The sequence below is a fragment of the Papio anubis genome, chromosome 5 (assembly GCF_008728515.1).
Source record: "Papio anubis isolate 15944 chromosome 5, Panubis1.0, whole genome shotgun sequence".
NCBI lineage: Eukaryota > Metazoa > Chordata > Mammalia > Primates > Cercopithecidae > Papio > Papio anubis.
The window spans coordinates 61360644-61381159 of record NC_044980.1 but is presented as its reverse complement, the minus strand read 5'-3'; the positions used below and the strand labels follow the sequence as shown (position 1 = coordinate 61381159).

General features: G+C 44.1%; 1 protein-coding gene across 4 annotated transcripts in view; it reads right to left on the bottom strand.

Annotated features, from left to right (window-relative positions):
- The window catches only part of MAST4 (microtubule associated serine/threonine kinase family member 4), a 576418-nt gene extending 556124 nt beyond the window's left edge, over positions 1-20294 (bottom strand). For 3 of the 4 annotated variants that reach the window (XM_017959600.3, XM_017959601.3, XM_017959602.3), the window contains exon 1: positions 19612-20294. In XM_017959600.3, coding sequence (XP_017815089.2) covers positions 19612-19998 — 387 coding nt within the window. In that variant the 5' untranslated portion in view covers positions 19999-20294. The remainder of the gene's footprint in view (positions 1-19611) is intronic. The other variant, XM_017959603.3, reaches the window with a different exon arrangement.
- Positions 20295-20516: the final 222 nt, after the last annotated feature.

Below are 20516 nucleotides of genomic sequence, written 5' to 3'. Positions count from 1 at the left end.
GGGGTGGACTGTAGAGAAAGGGTGAGCATGCGTGTGGACAAGAGGAACAGAAAGAACAAAGGGTATGGTTATCTACTGGGTGCTACAGACTGTCCCAAAGTTTAGAGGCTTAAAACCGCTACTGTTTCATTGTAACTCACAATTTTGTGAGCCAGGAATTCAGGCACAGCTCAGCATTTACACTCTACATAATCTTTTACATTTTTAAAAGTAACTGTCAATAAATTGGTATGTCCATTCATGAGAAACTTTTAAACAGAAAAAAAATAATAATAACCCCTCTCTGCTTTTACTGACCCGAAATGTGAAAGAGCACTGGTTTTGAAATCATGTGAATCATGAGTAAATTTAATCTCTGTAAGTTTCACTTTCCTTAACCAGGAAATGGCGATATTCCCCACCTTACTGGCAAGATTGAGGATGGAATTAAATGCCATAATGTACAAAAAGCACCTGTGCGGTGCCCAGCATTGGCCTTCTTGGAGGCCTACTGCATGCTGTGATGCACTAGCCACATTTTCAAAAGCTAAACAGCCACAGAGAATCACTTCTCATTAATGGCATCAGAAAACCCAAACATTTTAATGAGATACTGCTTCTGGTTGTATTGGAAGGTAATTTGAGTGCCTCATACTCCATTTTAATGCTTTCCTTTACCTTTTAGGAAAAAATCCAGTCAATTAAATCATTAATGACAGATTTAATGTTCTCCTTTCAGTCCAGATGTGAATGTGCAAGGTGTCTCTTTTCAAGGCTCAACCACTTTAGTTAAAACCATTTTTTCCTGGCTTTCTATGTTTTTATAGCATGTTATTACACAGATAATTGAGCACTGCAATTCAGCAACCAAATGTAGAGAAGAGCTGCCAGCAAGCAGTGCTGTCAGGGAAACTTATTAGTAAAAGGAGAGAAAGGGGCAGCACTTATTATTTACGCAAGGAAGTCTTACTCTTCTTGTCCAGAATTTGCTTTTGCAAACATTTTGAAATGTGTGCCTATTCAGAAGATAGAGTGTGCAGTGTCCAGGCACTCTCTTAAGCTGTCCCTTCACACAGAGGTCCCTGCCAGCTGCCACTCAGGAGCCTCAGAAAGCAAAACCCTGGCTTCTTGGGGGTTTTACAGAACTTGTCAATCCAAAAGAGAAGCCCTTCACCTCCAAAGAGGCCTGCTCTGGGCTTCACCCTCCTCAACCAGCACTCTGAGAAGGCCCTGGGGAAGAGAACCAGGAGCCCTGAGACACCTGCCCCAGATGTCCAGCCAGCCTGAGCTGGTCTTATTCCAGACAGTTCTGCCTAATGGGTGACAACTGACCAGCTAGAATGCCAGACGTCTAGAAACTAATTCCTATGTATTATTTGAACATATAATACTTAAAATTTAAGGGAAAAAATTTAAAACATCTCTTCTTTGAATCCAGCTCTGAACTGCTCACCTTGATAGGGGCTGGTCGGTGGGTGGGGGGGGGTCACATGGACTGAATGTGAAAAATGTATGCACCGCACCTGCCTGTGATCCATGTGGTAAAGTGAGGGACCTCTTTCCTAGAGTTCTTCTATCAGTCTCTGAGTGGCTGGCATTCATTTCAGAGCTTCAACTTCCCTTAAGTTGCAGAATAAAGTTTTCCTCTGTGCATTTATTTGTTCAACAAAGATTTACTGCATACTGGGAGGCAACTGCTGTGACTATGAAGATGAATAAGACAAGCAAGGGCTCTGCTCTCATGTAGCTTGCAGTCTGCAGAGGGGAGAAAACACCACAACACAGCAAGGGTAAGTTCATTAACAGACCTTTGGGTAATGCCAAATGCAAGAAGCAACCACCTTGCTGAGGGCAGGCAAATGGGAGGGATAGAAGGAAAAACATGGCCTTTGAGATAAGAGATCCTTTTCAGTCTGTCTGGATCTCAACACTTTCTTTCTTTCTTTGAGTCAAGGATCTTGCTCTGTTGCCCAGATTGCAGTGCAGTGGTGCTATCACAGCCCACTGTAGCCTCGAATTCCTGGGCTCAATCCTCCGTCTCAACCTTCCAAGTAGCTGGGACTACAGGCATACACCACCACACTCAGCTAATTTTTTTTTCTTTTTTTTTTTTTAGGGAGACTGGGTCATACTATGTTGCCCAGCTGGTCTTGAACTCCTGGCTTCAAATGATCCTCCCGCCTCAGCCTCCAAAAGTGCTTGGATTATAAGCATGAGCCACCATGCCTGGCCACTTTTCTCTTGAGATCAAACTCATTCTGATTCCAAGGGCTATGGTAGAAACTGATCCCTCAGAGCTATTCCTGGGATGTCACAGAAAGCAAAGGGCCTCTAGACTTTTGTGCTTGCTGCCAAAATCCTCATGGTCACCCACAGGCCCGTAAAATCAGCATATCTGTGCTTCTATGGCACCTGAACCTCTGCCAGGCAGGAAACTCAGTGTCTAAAGTCCAGCCTCCCCAGGCCCACCAAGTAGCCAGTGTCCTCTGTTACCCCATGCTGCCACCAAAAGGTTTACTGGGCCACAACCCCTGTAACCCAGGACCCACTAATCTTGACTCCCTTCCTGGCCCAGGGAAATCTGCTCACTTTCTCCCTCTTCCCTCAAAACAAACAAACCACTCTCCACACCAGGACACACAGCATTCTCTCTTCTGTAGGTTTCAACTTTTTACAAAGCAACTGAGAGGAGCCTCAACTTCAAACAGCTTCAGTTTCCTGCCAGGCAAATATCCCCAAGGCAAGGCCTTACAAGCATCCTGGTTCCTGTGTGAAATACCAGAAAAAGAAGACACAAAGTAAAAGACTCAGATTTAACAGCTCAAAAAAGATTATTTTGCCACATGTGCCCCACCCCCAGACAAAGCATCAGAAAGGATGCCTTGTTTTTCACTGCAGACAAAAACATCTCCAGCAGGAGAACCCCACCACCTCCCAACACGAGGGGACTACAGATCTCTCCCTGCATGTGTCCCATGAGGTCCCTGCTCTCCCCAAACCTACATCCTGGCAGCCCCATCACGCTGGGAGGTGTAGGAAATACCACGTCTTTTTATCTCTTTTTGGCACAAAAGAAATCTGCCAGTTCAAATGACAAGAGGGAACTTACTCTCCAGGGAATGAGAAAATTGGGAGTCCCTTGAATGGTCTTCTCTTCTGCAACACAGAAAATCTCCAATAGAATTCTTCTCAAAACTTAATCCAAGATTGGGATCTCATGGCCCTTATCAAGACTCAAAGAATTCTAGAGATTCCAAATATCAATTCAATAAGGGCCAATAAACTCCTTGGCTTCACATGCCCCAAGACTAAAGTCTTCAGGAGTAGCTTCTATTCTATCATTTCCTGCATGGACTAGGTTGTCTGTGAGCTCCAGGTAGAGAGGGCGAATATTTAGTTTTTAAAGTTAAGATTAATAGCATGGTTGTAGCTACAAATTTCAAAAGTCCAGAGTACACACTGTGGTTATAATAAAAATAACTGAGACAGAGAATCTTTGAAGTAGTGGAACTGGCCAGACACCCACACAGGGCCTCACAGACTGCTTTCGTAGTTATTTTTCCTGAGGGAAAGGTGAAGGATAAGATGTGCTGGGCCAGGGAAGGTAAGTAGAGTGAAAGAGAAGTTCCGTTGGGAGTTTAATGTTAATTATAAAAGTTGAACTGCCCTAATTGTTCCATCCTGGCTTAGACATTTACACCTAGCACCTTCTCCTTTAAGTGTTCCCCATTCATGCTATAAACTCATTTTCACCAGTCCCCTTGGCTGCCTTGCTTTATAAATTTGCATGGCTTTGGGAGCAGCCATGCTGCCACAGATGGCCCCATACCAGTAAACTATGACTGGCATCCACAAACCCTGTGAGGAAGGAATTTTTCCCCTGTGCTTACAGAATACTGACAGAGACATATACAATCCAGACTTTCGGGTTTTTTGGGTTTTTTTATTTTTTTTTTAACAGATTAGGTTTTTCCTCAATAGGTTCACTTCCCTCTCCACCTGTAAACGTCAAGAATTAGCCACCCTGTCAGGTTCTGCTTTATAAGACCAGTTACTTTGCAGCTGCTGAGAACGTCAGCCAATCCACACAGCTCAGAGGAATCAGAAAGCTCCTGGGGCCTGGGGCAGCCTGGCCACAGGACATCAAGACCTCACCCATGTGGGGGGCTACACTGTGATGGGGGCCACGATTCCTGCCAAGAACTCAGGGGCTGAGAATTTCTCCTTGAAGAAGTTTTTCCAACTGTACTTTAGGCGAGACAGAAGCGGTGTTTGAAATTCTAACTAGGCCAAAATCATCACCACCCTAAATTTGGCAAATTTCAAGTAATGAGTAACCAAAAGACATCCCAAAGCAGGGGAAGAAAATGCTATCCCAAAAAAATAAATAAATGGGTTATCTGATAAATTCTTATCAAACATACTTTCTTCCCAAAGTCTGGCCCCACAACAAACAAAAATGAAAGTTCCTCAGACAATGCCTTAGATGGTATTAATTGGGCTGGGCACAGTGGCTCACAACGGTAATCTTAGCACTTTGGGAGGCGGAGGCAGGAAGACTGCTTGAGGCCAGGAGTTCAAGAATGCCTGGGCTACACAGCGAGACCCTGTCTCTATTTAAATATACATATATTAATTGTAAACATTGTTTAATTACCTAGCAAGATACAAATCTTTTTTTAAAAAAAATAGTACTCTTGACAAGATACAAAGCCATAAATAAGCTGGTAATAGAGAAAACACTACAATCCTCATAGTATGTTGTTTCAGTAATTTTTAATTAGATACAAAATTACCTATAAAATATGTAAAACACAATCTGTCAATTATATTCCTCCTAAATATGACTTTTAAAGAAAAAAGCAGAAGGCTTTCTTAAGACTATAACTATTTATAGCAAAGATATCTGATAGGCCAAATAATTTAAATCTGACACGACCTCCTCCTTTTCTTCTTTCCAATGCTTAAAATCGTCAAGGCACCATGGAAAATCCACTTACAGATAAATCCATCAGGTTGGTTCCCTCCCCATAGGCACTTTCAGCTTAACTCACATTGTTCACTTGATAGTGCACCGTGCACATTCAGGTCAAGTCACTGTGTGTGCTCTGTCTCCTAACCCAACTACAGGTTGCTTTAGGCACTGACCAGATCGATTATTGCTTTTGCATCTTCCTTCCCTCCCCACCCACCAACTCCTACGGCCCTTTGCAAGTAGCAAGGTTCAATACCTGTAGACTTGACAAAGAAAAAGAACTGGCCGTTTCACACCAGCTCTACCCCCACAGCAAGCCGAGTTAGCAGCAGCCAGGGTACTGGGGGGGGGGGGGGGGGGAGTCCCAAACCTCATCACCAATAAGGGAGTCTTCACCAGCACTCGTTATGTGAAACAGTGCAAAGATAACACCCTTGCTCTCCAGGACCCTACATTTCACCCACCCAGTACTCTAACAATATTTTCTCCTTCTCTGCCCTTTAGAAGGTCAAGTGAGCAGGCAAGGGAAAGAAAAACAAACACTGCAAAAAAGAAACCTAAACCTCAGAAGTTGATTTGGCTCAACCCACTCACCTCCACAGTACTTTAAACACTGCCAGAGATATAGCTCCAGCCTGCGAATTTGGGTTAAAACAAGCCATACACACAAACCTTGCTGTAATCAAGCCCTCATTTTCTAGGACATCCTAAGTGGGAAGCTGTTAAAGCTGCCCCTCAAAATTCAAATTATTCTGACTGCCCAAGATCTAAGAGTAATGACTTGTTATTAATCTGTATTACACATTCAGAAACAAAATTTTGAACATCCATGAAACTCATGTTTAAGAAAACTATACCTTAGTGGCAACTGTTATATAATCCACCACTTTTCATTCAAATGAAAAGAAAGCAGCAGTAATTAAATATACATCCTTAGATGTCCTTAAATATCAAAATAAATTTCTAAAAACTGCAGGTAACAGTATTTTAACAATTCAAGACAGTGACCATCTGATTACAGGTTTTTCAGGAGTACAAAGCGAGCACCTTCCAATGTATCCCAGCAATGGCTTATACCTCTCATTATGAAATCAACTGGTAAGACTGTATTTATCGTTTTTTAAAACCCATATTTCACTTTCCTTTTAAATGCCACAGAAAATCCCTAAAGAGAATCAAGAGAGGCTCTGAAGGAATCACTCTCATTGCTAGAACTTGACTATCGACTACTTTGATGGGGCCTTTGCCATGTCTTAGAAGAACAAATTGCACTAATTCCACAATGCAGCATTAACCCTCTCATGAGAGGAGGACAGAAGGAGGAAGGGAAAAGAGGAGAATAAACAAGCAGCTTGCAGCATAATAAATAAAAACATTGAAATGATGCAGACGTCCTTCCACAAACTCTGTGGGTTTGGGTTCCAAAAACAAAGAGTCCCCTAAAAACACACATTTGCGTGTAAGGTCCTCATTGGAACAAGGGCATGTAGCAATTATTTAAAGCCTCATCTACAGGAGCTATCCTACTATCTGAATTTAAACTAAAAGAAAAACCATGAGATAATTTAAAGTCTTAAAGTCTGCTGGTGAGCAGGAGACAGAACACGCAAATTAGAACGTGTTGCATAAAGAAATTCTGTTACACAAAGAAAAAAACGTTATGGACACAGGGCCCTTGGCTGTAACTATTTCTAGTGAGAGCAGTTGGTTTATTTTTTTAAAGGCATTCTGATGGATTTTCTGAGGTGACTACTTTGTCTCTTAAATTCTGAGTCTTCACTGGCATCTCCTGTTAGAAGTGAGCTGAAAAGCAGTAGGAGACATTTAGTTTTGTGTTAAAATTACTTGCTCCCATTAGTGAAGGAGTCTTGGGCATCCAATGAAGATGTCCTAAAGACAAAGAAAGGTCATGGCCATGTCTCCAAGAGGCTCCCCAGAGCCACAACGTGGCTGGGAGTGAAGGCTGAATGTGTGAGTTCCTTCTTCCAGCTTACCTGTTCCCTCATTCAGAACACCTAGGAGGGTAAGGGCCCTGCTCCTGCAGGTGTGCAGATGTTGAGAATTACCTGTGCACAGTCATCCATCCCAGAAGCTGCTCTATTGCCCAACACTACAGAGAAGACAGACCTGTCTTCAGCAGCCCCAATGGAAATCATGTTCTAACAAAAAGCTAGAGGCAGTGCTGCACCAAGGGGCAGGAGGGACTCACAGAGGCAGAGGGCCCTGGCGATGCTCAGGCCAGGTATTCACTCAACCTCTCTGGGCAAAACAGGGTGTAAAACAGTCTTTGGCTTTTCAGGTTCAAAATTCTACTGTCTTCACCATTTCTAGCACTATTATCCCATTCCTAGGAAATTTATCATCCTGGGAACTAATTAAGCTTTTGTAGGCTGATCTAGAAGGCGAATCACCATTTAAAACTATGTGGAGGTAGACAAAGATTACAGAAGTAATCAAGCGGGGTCTCTAGAGTAAGCCCTAATCCAAAATGACTGGTGTCCTTATTAAAAAAAGGGGAAATGTGGACAGAGACAGACATGTACAGACAGAAAATGTGAGGACACCGGGAGAAGGTGGCTATCAGCAAACCAAGGAGCACCCGAGGCTACTGGAAGCTGACAAAGAGGCATGGAACAGATCATCATTCATTTAAATGGTGATTTAAAACCATTCATTTTAATGGTGATTTTTACCATCAAAAGGGCAAAAACCGCAATTACTTTTGCACCAACCCAATAAAACCCTGCCAACACCCTGATTTTGGACTTTTAACCACCAGAACTGTGAGACAATAAATTTATGTTGTTTCAGCCACCAAATCTGTGCTACTTTGTAGTGGCACTCAAGGAAACTAAAGCACAGATGCTTGCCAAGATGGTGGTTTCTTTTGGTTGGCTTCACATCCATTAGTTTCTATGGTACTACACACTCCAAGTTCCAAACAACTGACTTCCAAACAAACTTATGAAACAACTCACCAATAGCTTAGTCCAGAACTGAGAACTGTCTGCCTTTGTTAAAAAAAAAAAAAATCAGGCTGGGCACAGTGGCTTACTCCTGTAATCCTTGTATTTTGGGAGGCTAGGGTGGGCGGATCACTTGAGCCCAGGAATTCAAAACCAGCCTGGGCAGCATGGCAAAACCCAGTATTACAAAAAAAAAAAAAAAAAAGACTGGGCATGGTAGTACACACCTGTAGCCCCAGTTACTTGGGAGGCTAGGGTGGGAGGATGGCTTGAGCCTGGGAGGCAGAGGCTGCAGTTTGCTGAGATGGTGCCACTGCACTTCAACCCAGGAAACAGAGCCAGAACCTGTCTGAAAAACAAAAAAAAAAATCAGTGCATTGGTCAAAAACAAGTTTTAATAGATTTCAATTTAGCTGTGTAAATAGACTTTCAGTCCACTTCAAGGGCTGGGCAGCTAATGTCCAGAACATACAGGAAAGCCCTGGCTGCCTAGGGCAATGAAGATCCTACAAACCTTTTTAATTAAAAGATTAATTCTTAAAAATCAGAAGTAGTTGGTCTAGGACACAGGAGTGATAGACTTGTGACATGTAGCCCAAAGAAAATCATCCCTGGCAGCAGGCAAAATCCAAACCCAAGTCTTTCTGTTTGGAGCCTGCAGACTCTGCCACTGATCCAAGGATTTGCAGGAAAAAAAAAAAAAAAATCTAAGGGAGAAAGATCCAATTCTTCACTCAGTCTCCAGGGGCTAGCACCAAAAACCATCCTTTGTGATTCCATCTAGAACAATATCTTCTAGTGTTAAGATTACTTCAAAAACAACTCAACAGATAGCCACACCAGAGCATTTTCTAAAGGACAGTCCGAGGCCAGACAGTTAAGATCCTAACTCATAGGTTCTAAAGTTACCCTGTACTGAAAAGAAGACTCACATTCTCCCCCTGCTTTCCCCTGCTGCTTCTATCAGTCTTCTATTAAAAGACTTATTCTAAAACTGACATGCCATGCTCAAAATGACTATCCAAAGAATCTAAGTATTTCAAAAGCCACACAGAAGCCTGAGCATTTGAATGGGTGAGATGACACAGCAGAGTGCTCCAGCATCAAGACAAACACAGAACTGACGGTGTTCTCTGGAGTCCAACTCCTCCGCAGGGATTGGGAGGTGAGACAGTACCCTCAACACTTGCTAGGGATACTGACAGAGACATACCAAATAATTGTTAAGGAATTAAAGCAGAACGTATAAGTAATCCATATTTTCCTATATAAGCATTATCTGAAAGGTAGAATTCATGAGTAAGGGTCCTTGTGAGAATTCCTGTCAAGAATATATATATAGACCTTAATGTTCTCTCCACCAAAAAAAAAAAAAGTGGGGGGGAGCCAGGCACAGTGGTTCACGTCTGTAATCCCAGCACTTTGGGAGACCAAGGCAGGCAGATCACCTGAGGTCAGGAGCTCGAGACCAGCCTGGTCAACATGGTGAAACCCCGTCTCTACTAAAAATACAAAAATTAGCCAGGCATGGTGGCACACACCTGTAATCCCAGCTACTCAAGAGGCTGAGGCATGAGAATCACTTGAACCAGGGAGGCAGAGGTTGCAGTGAGCCGAGATCGCGCCACGGCACTCCAGCCTGAGTGGCAGAGACTCTGTCTCGGAAAAAAAAAAAAGGTAAACATGTGAGGTGATGGATATAATTTGCTTGACTTAATCATTTCATTTCACAATGTATACATATCAGAATATCATGTTGTATACCATAAATATATACATTTTTGTCGATTATACTTTTTTTTTTTTTGAGACGGAGTCTCGCTCTGTCGCCCGGGCTGGAGTGCAGTGGCCGGATCTCAGCTCACTGCAAGCTCCGCCTCCCGGGTTTACGCCATTCTCCTGCCTCAGCCTCCCAAGTAACTGGGACTACAGGCGCCCGCCACCTCGCCCGGCTAGTTTTTTGTATTTTTTAGTAGAGACGGGGTTTCACCGTGTTTGCCAGGATGGTCTCGATCTTCTGACCTCGTGATCCACCCGTCTCGGCCTCCCAAAGTGCTGGGATTACAGGCTTGAGCCACCGCGCCCGGCCCCGATTATACTTTAATAAAGCTGGGGGGACAGGAAGAATAGGTGCCTATTGACAAATCAGAAAACCACCAATTATCAAGTCTGTCAAAAGAAAAATGTCAATCAACAGTTTCTAAAAAAGTGTAGAGTGATGAAAACTAAGTTTTAAAGGTTATATTTTATAGCAAGAGGCAAACAAAAAAACTGGAGCTAAGAAGGACCTCTTATTTCATCACAGATAAGGATCAGAGATGCTAATAACTTGCCTAGCAAGAAGCCAAGGCAGGAGATCAGATTTTCCAATTTCCAGGTCAACACTTTCACTACTGATGAAATTCCTGCAATCCATTTCCACTCACAGCAGCATTACCCTGAGAACTGAGTACAGTAATTATTAAAGTGTTAATAATTACTATTAACACATTAAAGCCTGCTATCAATACTTCATCAGAAATCAAAATAATTCCTTTTAACATGAATAAGAACAAGAACAAGAATAAGAACAAGGAATGACAGGTAACCCAATACACAGAAACTGGTGATTCAGAAATAATATTAAAAGAATATAAAACGGTATGATTTTAGCAGGTTACAAAATTGTCATTGTTGTTACTCTACTAGCATAACTCTTCCCAAGTAGTCTTACCTGATAATTCTAAAACTGTTGCCCTCAGGCTGCTCACACACTTAGGCTAAGCTTTCTCTAGGTAGAAATGTTTTAATGTCAAAAGTGGAAATCTTGAAAACAAAAATAAAATTGAAGTTTCTAAGGAGAAAAATCAAGAGAGTTCAAAGCTGTAATTTCCCTTTAATCCCTTGTCCTCTGAAAAGGGAACCTGCACCGTGGCGAGAACCCACCCATCACCGTGGATTAAAGCTGACCCTCAGAGCTCTTACAGGCTCTTTGGGGACTATCTCACTCCCCAAGCAACAATGACCCAGGGCAGCCATTTAGGGAAACTTGATCAATGACTGTAGAACAAATAACCAAGTAATTCCAAGGAAAGAAAAAAGTACGTGAATTAAAATTTACCAATGTAGTATTTTGAACAGTAAAGTACCAAAATGTAAGGCAAAGGGAGTCTTACTTGACAAGTAATTTTCCTTTCATTCGCTCTCCTGCTCAGGCATCCTCAGTTTTCAAGCTCAGGTTGCACAGACTTAACAGGACGCTTCTACTTACCAGTCTGCTAAGAGCCACAAGGACAGGAAAGTCAACATTTTCTTGGGTTTTCCAGGTATATATTCTACTCATTTAGGATATCTGAAACCCTTCTCCTGAAGTAAAACCTTTCTGTATTTCTTTCTCTGGGGCTGAGTTTTCCTCTAGAGCAATCCTCCCCTCCTCTTCTTGGCTGCATCTAAGTATCCTCAGAGCCACTCTTAAGACGAAGCCTAGGTGAGGGCTCAGGTTATTTCAATAAAGCCACTCCAGCTAAAAGTATGTGAGTAAAAAGCAAATTTTGTGAGTTTGTCTTGTGTGGGAGCTAGATATACTTACAGGGAACTAATTTATTTCATAAACTAATTTGTGGAATTAGTCATTGAACTTTTATACACAGAACAGATTTCATCACAACTTCATTCCATTTCAATACCACAATGCAATTTCGCTGCCTATGACTGCCCTAAGAAGTGATTTCAAATGTGAGGATTTTGTGAATGTCAGTCTCGGTGACTGTGTACACCGACATAATAGTTTAGCTTCCAATTTTAACCCAATTTAACTGAGTTTCCCTACCACTGATGAGGCCCTGGGGCCCTTCCTGCATTACAGCAGGTACATCTATCTCTGTATGAAGAAATGCCTGAAAAGAAAAATGTTAAGAAAGAAATCTGAGATTATTTTTGTTAGACAAACACAAAAAGGCACAAAATCACCAGCCGGAAAGCAACACACCTAACTTCTCAGCTTATTTAAAAAAAAAAAAAAAAAAGAGCTAGCCAAGTTCTAAGGAAGATGCCAAAAGACCAACATCTGATGTGAGTTTAACGGACAGTCATCCATCCACACTAAATTGGGTGCACTTGCGATCTTGCTGACCACTGAAAACACTGCAAAAGCACAAACCAAGAACATTAAAATTAAATCTTCATTTTCCACATGATAGCCTAGAAAATTAGTTAAGAAAAGAAGTTCAATTTGTCAGTATTCCATCTTCCCTCCCACCTACCATCATTCCCCCTTCCCCAGTATCATTACAAAGCATTTGGACTGAAAGGTTCAGTGGAAGTAAGTATCATAATCAAAATTATATCGACTGTGTCTGAGAGGGGAATTGATGGGCTGGCAAGAGTACAGGCCTAGGATACAAATTTATAAGCTGTCTCGCAGACACGTGTCTAGTTATGAATTCAAATCATTGAATAAGCAGTGACCGTTTTTCATTAAGGGAGGCTGGAACAGCCACCAGGAATCTCGCACAAGTTCCATAAACTTAAATGTGACTTCAGAGTATGTGTCTGTACCAAGGACCACAGTCCTGAACCAGCATTTTACATTTAGGGCCTGGCTTTCTCTCCTAACCCTGGAAGCACAGGTGACTATATCCAATCCCTCCAAGGAATTCTGAACCAGGTGAGAGGGCGATGAGAGAAGGGTGGAGAAAGGGAGAAACACAAATGCACAGAAGCTGTTGGTGAAACCGACTTCTGCTTAATTTTGTATTTTGGTATGCTTTAACCTAAAATAACATCACCAAATAAGAAGCCAGACAAAACACTGGACACATGAAAGAGAACAAGATCCTTTGAACGAAATGATTCAAAGTTGTGTAAACGTCAGCCTGAACAAGTGCACAGAGCAGAACACCAGTTGTCTGGAAGAGAAGTGAACTGCAATCACTGCACCAGCTTGAGTTATATCAAAAGGGCTACTAGGTTATTTGCATTTTTGTCTTAAAAACCAAAATGTTTATACTGTTCGAAGGGGACAAAACAGAATTTGTGTTGGGTAATCTACATAGAGGAGTCCTTGCATTTTTGAAAGTTCTATTGCATTCCTAACAGATTTCCCTTCTGAGAAGTTGGGATGGCTGCACACCATCTGCCTTGCCCCATCTTTCACACTTATATGAACCAAGGTTGACTTCCAGACAATCCCCTGATTTCCTTCCTACTCCTTTCTCATCCCCCAAATCATTATTCTAGGAAGCTGACATGAAGTACATGGTCATGTCACCAGCCCCAGCACATGGTTGACACACTGCCTTCTGACTAAATCTCTGGGTGCAGCTAGTAATTTACATGTTCATAAAGTCTTGCAGAATATTATTTAATAACTGATCACTAAGAACAGGTTCCATGAGCAAAAGAGAAACGGTGTCTTAATAGAAGGGTTAATGAATCATATACCATAAAGCTTTGCTGTTAGTATCTCATAAGGAATGCTCTGCCCATGAAATTAAAAGGGATAACTGTTACATATCTACCTACTCATGAATGAAAGAGCCTGTCAGGACTACCAACAAAATATGCTAGAAGCATAATCCATCAGGGAAGGGACTTGTAGGTTTCCTGCTTATTACGTACCTGCCTATGGTGCTGATGGTACCAATACTCTGCCTAAACCAGGTTTTCCACACTCAGTAATAGTAGCAGATACCATTATGGAGTGCTTACTATGCACCAGGCATCATGCTGGGTACTCTACATAAAACATCTCATTAATCCTCATAATGACTGACCCTCACGAATAAAAACTACATGCCCATTTTACAGATGAGGAAACAGCCTCAGCAATAAGAACCTAGCCAAAGTCATCCGGCCTCTAAGTGGCTGAACCAGGATCAAAAGTCTGTGCCCTTAGTCACTACAGACCCTGACCTCCGAGCAGGGAAACACTGGCTGCTAGCTCTAAAGGGATGACAGAAAAGAACACAAGCCCTTTCTGGCAACACTATAGAATGTAAGCACATAATCAGAAAACACACAGGGTGGTTTTCATCTAAAACATACAATCATCTCTTCTAAGATGCACACCCCTTGGCCCTCACTCAGCTTTCTCTAAGGCCAAGCCACCAGGTCATGGATCCTTCTCACTGTGGGCCACATCCTATGAGGATTCTTTTTCCAGTTTATCATCTTTATGCCCCACTTCCATGCCCTTCCTTACAGAGCCAAACTAGAAAAAAAAAAAAAAAATCCACCTGGATTCCTGCACTGTATCCACTAGGTCTGAGTGGATAGCCTTTGTCACAGGCTCTAAAACACTGGCAAAATGTAAGTATGTGACATTCCCTGGAGTACCTCAGACCAGAGGTGGAAAGGGTAAAAGCCTTCGTTCTTTGGTAGTGACCCTTTCCTCTTTAGGAAAATCCAAGAAAGACTCTGGTAATGCGTGTTAGTACACAAACCCCACACTTCCTGTCAACAGAGAGGTACAACCTCAGACCTCCTCCCCTCATGCTCACCGCAGGTAAATCTGTCCCTGAAGTTTACTCTGGAAATGAGCATTTGCAAGGCCCTCTCCTCACTCTCCCATCATGGCAATGAAGTTTTTCCTTCAATACTAGAGTTACAATGGCATGGCAGTGAAAAGTAACATTAATATTAACACTAAGATGTTCTCTTCAACAGATCAAAAGTATTTCATATGTATGTATTTTCATATTGTATTTCATATGTATTCATATGTATGTATTTCATAGGTATATGTATATACTTGGAGTACCTAAGCTACTAGGGATGACCCCATCTCACCCCCACACAATTTACTAAAGGGACATCTTCTCAGGTTATCAATTCCAACTCTGGAACAATTAGGCTATACCAACAGTTACCAGCAGGTGGGCTTCATACTTCCTGACCCTCCCAAAATACAAATCTGATCATGTCACTTCCTTGCTTCAAATCCTTCAATGGTTCCCACTGCCTTTAGAATAAAGTCCAGACAGTTCTGTATGAGCCGGCTGCTGCTTCTCTATCAAATGTCATGAGATGTCATGCTCTTCTCTCCTCCACACCTAACAACTCAGAATCCTCTCAGAGCTATGGACCCATGCTCTCTCCTGCTACAGGGCCTCCTGCTACCTGGATCACACCTATCCCTTCCCTTGCCCTCCCCAACCTAACTCCTGCTCATCCTGGGGGTCTCAGCTTACAGATCACTTCCTCAGTGACTCAGTCCTGAACACCAGACTCAGTGAGTTACAAGTGTGGCCACATGCTACCTCACAGCCTGTTCCCCATTTGCCACTTTTTGAAGCCAATTAATTCATAGTCATGTATTTAGTGACTATCGCCCTTACTAGAGTTGAAGCTTCCTGCGGTCAAAACCATCTCTGTGCCCAGGACAATGTCTCAGAGTCAGACTCAATACATTTTGGTTGACTGACTTTCTGATCCTGTGGCTCTTACTGAATTTGGTAGAGTCCAAAAGTAGACTAAATAATAAATATGCCAAGATTTATGCACTACTTCTCTTTTAGAATTATGTAGCTTCTGTGATTAATAAAATATAAATTCAATGAAAAGCTTTGCTGAATTCCTGCTTGCTTTTTGCTATTTAATGTCTTAACCAACAAACACCAGAAACTCATCTACTGCATTAGTACCACATGGGAAACCCCCACCCCATACACACATCCAAAATATTAAAAGCAGTCCTCATGCTCATATACCACTTAATAGAACAATTTAAAGTTATCCTATCACTGTAAGCCTATGTTAATAAGAGAAACCGTTTCCCATCTTATACCAACAAAATAAGTCCCTTAGTGTAGCAGAGTATAAATAGGTTGTCTCTTGTTGACTTGGAAATCCTTTTAATTACTAAGCCCTTTTCTGCCATTCTAAGGATCCCTGCATGTTTCAAGTTCTAATAAACACAGTGAAAAGGAGAGTCAGTAACAGTTAATATACAAGTCTCTTCAAAAGCATTCTGAGCGGAACCTCAGTGATTTGACTTGGTTCAAAATTTACCTGGAAAAACCATTCGTTTCTCACTGTGATCCACAAGGTTTCTCTTGATAAGAGATCTAGAGGTTTGTATATCGTAATTCACAACAGACAAAATAAATGAATACACATACACACCCTTCAATCAAATGTGCAACTATTTTCATAGATGCCATTTTTTCTCATTCATTCGACAAATATTTACTGAGCCCCTACTAATACATTAACCGTACCGTGCTAGGCATGCAAAGACAAAATTCCTGCCCTTGGCCAGTTTGTGGAGACAGTTACCAAACAGCACCCAAGTACTTTCTTAAAGTCTTCACAGGGTGTTTTGGGAAAGGACAAGGCAGAATGCCTAAAGGCAAATCTCAGAGATGTTGTCAGGGGAACAGTCCTTCAATCCAGACAGTGTTAACTCTCAGAAATGAGTGTGCTACCTCCTCAACACACACAGACCCCAAATTCAAAGGCTTGGGGAAAGAGAAGAAGTCAGATACAGTTTTCTTAAACAAAAGTCATGCTGTATGTCTAGCTGTCATGTGTTTGACATAAAAGCTACCATTACTGTCACATTAAACTACTGTTTTTAAGACACCAAAAGCTTAAAGGGCAGACTTAAGTGTGTGAGACTTCGTAAGTTTATACAATTGTTGACAGTAAGATAAAGTAAAAAATAGGTCAAACTCTGTTGACATTACTAAATACATTCAAAACAGTTTTAACAAGTTTGCCAAAGAAATTAGCACTGCCATAATATACTAGAAACTTGAATTTTGCTGCTCTTCAAAATGTGATACAATAAATTATGGTAAAAAAAAAAAAAAAAAAAAAAAAAAAACAACCTTTGGAAATAATCAATTCCCCAAGCTAGGTATAACAATTTTAAATGAACCTCATTCCATTTTTTGAGTTGCGCACAAGTCTTTTAATGCTTTATACTCAGTGCCTTTCTACAGTATAACATTACACTCACATTGCCTTGTCACAAAACAACTGGAGACAAATAAAAACTGTTTCCCAGTTTATTCCCATTTTATGAGTATAAGCTAAGTAGACATAGCCTCCGATTCTCTGAAAGTAGGTAGCACATAAGTTATGCATCAGTAAAATAACAGGATAACCCAACTTTGTATTCCTACTTTGCAAAATGTCATCGAAAGTGAACTTTAAAAATACTGACTAACAGTTACTTGGCATTTGATGCTATATGTCAGTTACTGTGCTAGGATTAAATTAGATAGCATGTGTAAAATGCCTAACTCTATTGCTATTATTCCCACTGAAGGTAGGAAAGCTGAGATTTGCAGAAGCTGAATGGTCCACAATCCCACAACTGTCAAGGTGGCAGAGCTAGAAATCAAACCCACGTCTTTCCACTAAACTGACTGCTTATCACCTGGCATTCCCGAATCCTCTGGTGCTTTTTGAGGAGAGGGGCAAAAGAGTTTTCGTTTGCTCCTTAAAGAGACCCACAAGCCCACAAACAGTGAAGACCCCCTGCCCCACACCATCGCCAGTGTAAGAACCAGAAAATGCACACTGGACCTCAGCCCCTTTCGCTAAGACTATCACTCCTCTACTACACAAGAGGGGAAAAAACTACACGGTTTGGTTTTCATTGCACTTTAAAATTATCAGAGCAAGTCAAGATTTTGCTCCTAGGCAATTTCCAGCATCCCATGCCACAGGTTAAGTTACATAATAAATTGCAATACTGTATCAGTTTACATGCAATTCTGAGATTTCACAAATAGTGACCCATGTTATTTAATCATTCCACTTTCCAAAATGTGTTTCAATCAACCAATTCTCACTGCACTGCCTGTGAAATAAGTTATCATATCCACTTCCAACAAAGCAAAGCACTGTCACCCTGAGGTCAGGCAATAAATCAGCGACAGAATGGGGATCAGAAGTTCCCCGACATCCCTCCCCTCCACCTGCAAGACCATGTCATTTACCATGGAGCACCCTCCTAGCTAAATAGAAAACATAAAGCAACTAACTACTCTCTTCTCTACCAGCAGCAATACTGAATCCGGATCTACTGGTGAATCATTAAGTTAGGGTACACCCCCAGCTTCCCAGTGCCAGTGTGCTCATCTCTAGAAGTGGAGGCAGAAGTTAAGGGGCAAACACGTGGCACATGCCTCGCATCTTGAAAGGGAGATGTAATCAGGGAGGAACACTGGGACAGTACAGAGTTTGATCATCTCTGCTAGGATGTAGCTCTGTGGTGGGTGAGGCACGCAGCAAACTCCTGACATCCCACCGCTAGGATCGATTTGGAACCAACGATTCATCTGAAATTCCTGATTTGAAACAGGAGTATGAGTGTAAAAATGAACTTTACCTTGAAGCTCCTCCTTTTACAGATTATAAAACTGAACCTCAGAGGAGTGAAACAATATACCCAAGGTCTCACAGTTCAGTAGCAGAGGCAGTTCTAGAGAGCAGGCCTGCAGACACTTATCTAGGATCCTTGCAATGGGGGCTTAGAGGAATTAGGGAATGGGTCATGGTTACTGCAAGTGGCTTGGCCAAGAACCAGCTAAGCAGCCAAGGCTTGTTCCATCTCTGCCAGGCTAGGACTCGTCTCTTCTCAACCTTGTGCCAGATCCAGTTTTTGCTTCCAGGCTGGGGGCCCTGGGGACTACTGCCAGGGCATTGGCCTCTGATTGCTTACTCTAAGGGACAAAGGCAAATATTTACTAAAGCTAACCCCATCCAAGATGAGGAAAATACAACACTGGCACTCAGGAATTAATTTCACAATAAGTCTATGTCAGGGTGATGTTTTATTTGTGGCCCTGCTTGATCAAGATGACTTCCCCACAAGAAACGTCCAAAGCAAACTTTTTTTTGAGACTGAGTCTGGCTCTGAGACATGAAATTGTACGCTTCTTTAACTGTCCTTTAAAAGCAGAAAATAAGCCAGAGTCCTATGCTTAGTGTGTCAGGAAGCGACCCACAAGTTCTGGAGGAACATCCTTCCAGGAAACTGGGCAGATACAGATCCCCCACCCCGCTCCGCCCCGCAAAAGGTAAGACGATCCGTACTCGGTTTGGTGACAAGCGTTCATCTGGACACGCTGGAAACAAGACTGAATGGGAGCTGCAGGCGCGCACGCCCGCGCCGCAGAGGGAGCGCGGGTAGTCCTCTTCTCCCAGAGGACCTACGCTGCGGGGACGCGCCAAAATCACCCGCGGGCGATCCCAGGGGGCTGGCGCCACTGAAACCCCCGCGTGCAACTCTGCGGCTACCACTGCTCCCCACCACCACCAGCTCCTGTCCCCAAGGCACCATTTCTCCCCCTCAACTCCCTGCCCCTCGGCCCAAGTGCTTTGGTGGAAAACAACGCCCACTTTGGAGAATCGGAGCTGAGTTGTGGGGACACGCCAGGTGTCCAGATCGCATCCACTCTCAGATCGACCAAGGCAGATGACAGACGCGAAGGAGTTTGCTTCTCTGACATTTTAAAAACACACCATCGGCAGCACATGGAGACACACACACGGGGGTAACAACCACAGGGAAGTCAATAACCCACAGCGGGGCTCCTTAACTGTCGTTGCCCCGGGCTGGGGGCAGAGCGCTTGGGGTCCCTCCCTATCTTCCGGCCACAGCGCTCTCCCGACCACCGCCTGCGCGCGGGATGGGAAGCTGGGGTCGCCCGGCTGCCGGGACCCAGAGGGGGCGAGCTTGGGAAAGGCAGGGCCCACCTCCTCGTCCTGCTCCTCCTGGGACGCGCTGCTGCCCCGGGGCGCGGGCGGCACAGCTCCTCCGGGGGGCGGCGGCGGCAGCGCAGGGACTCCGCGCTCGAGCAGCACGCGTGCCGGAGCCCACGCGGCTGACGGCCGGGCGCCCAGGGCGCCTCCCGACGACGGCGGCGGCGGCTGTGGCGGCGGCGGCTGCTGCTGCTGCTTTCTGGAGAAGCCGCCGGGCTCCCCTTCCTCCGACAGAGTTTCTGAGCCCGAGGAGGACTCGGCCGAGGAAGCACCCGGAGAGGACGCGGCGCCCAGCGCAGAGGCTGGAGTCCGGCTGCCGTGGCCACTGCAGCCGCGGGGCACCGGCTCCCGCGCCTCCGAAACTTTCTCCCCCATTTCCATGTCTGGCCCAAAGTGCCTCCCGAGCGGCGGGGGCGCGGCGCGCACTCAGCGCCTCCCGGGGAAGACGCGGGTTCCTTCCTGGGCTCAGGCTCACTGGCACTGCCGCTCCCGGACTTCAGGGAGCCCCGCCGGCGACTACATGGCAGCGACGGGGCCGCACGAGCCCGCTGCTAAGTTCACAGCCGCCCGGACCTGGGGGCAAACGGGGGCTACCGCGCACGGGGACATGCCCGCTCGGGTCCGCGATCTGCGCTCCACGGTACTCCAGCTCCGCGCCCGAGCCGCCGGGACTGCGGCTTCTGCAAAACCTGCCTCCGGGACGCAGCGAGGAGACTGGCAGCACGCGGAGCCAATGGCAGGGCAGGCGCGCCGATGGGCGGAGGCTGCGACGCCCCCGGCCATGCGGGCCTCAGGTAGGGCAGGCGGGACCCGGGAGCGGGCCGTGGTCCGGCTGGAACGCCTGGGCGCGGGGGCAGGGACCAGCGCGGGTACCCGGAGGGTGGGGGCGGAGCCCAGAA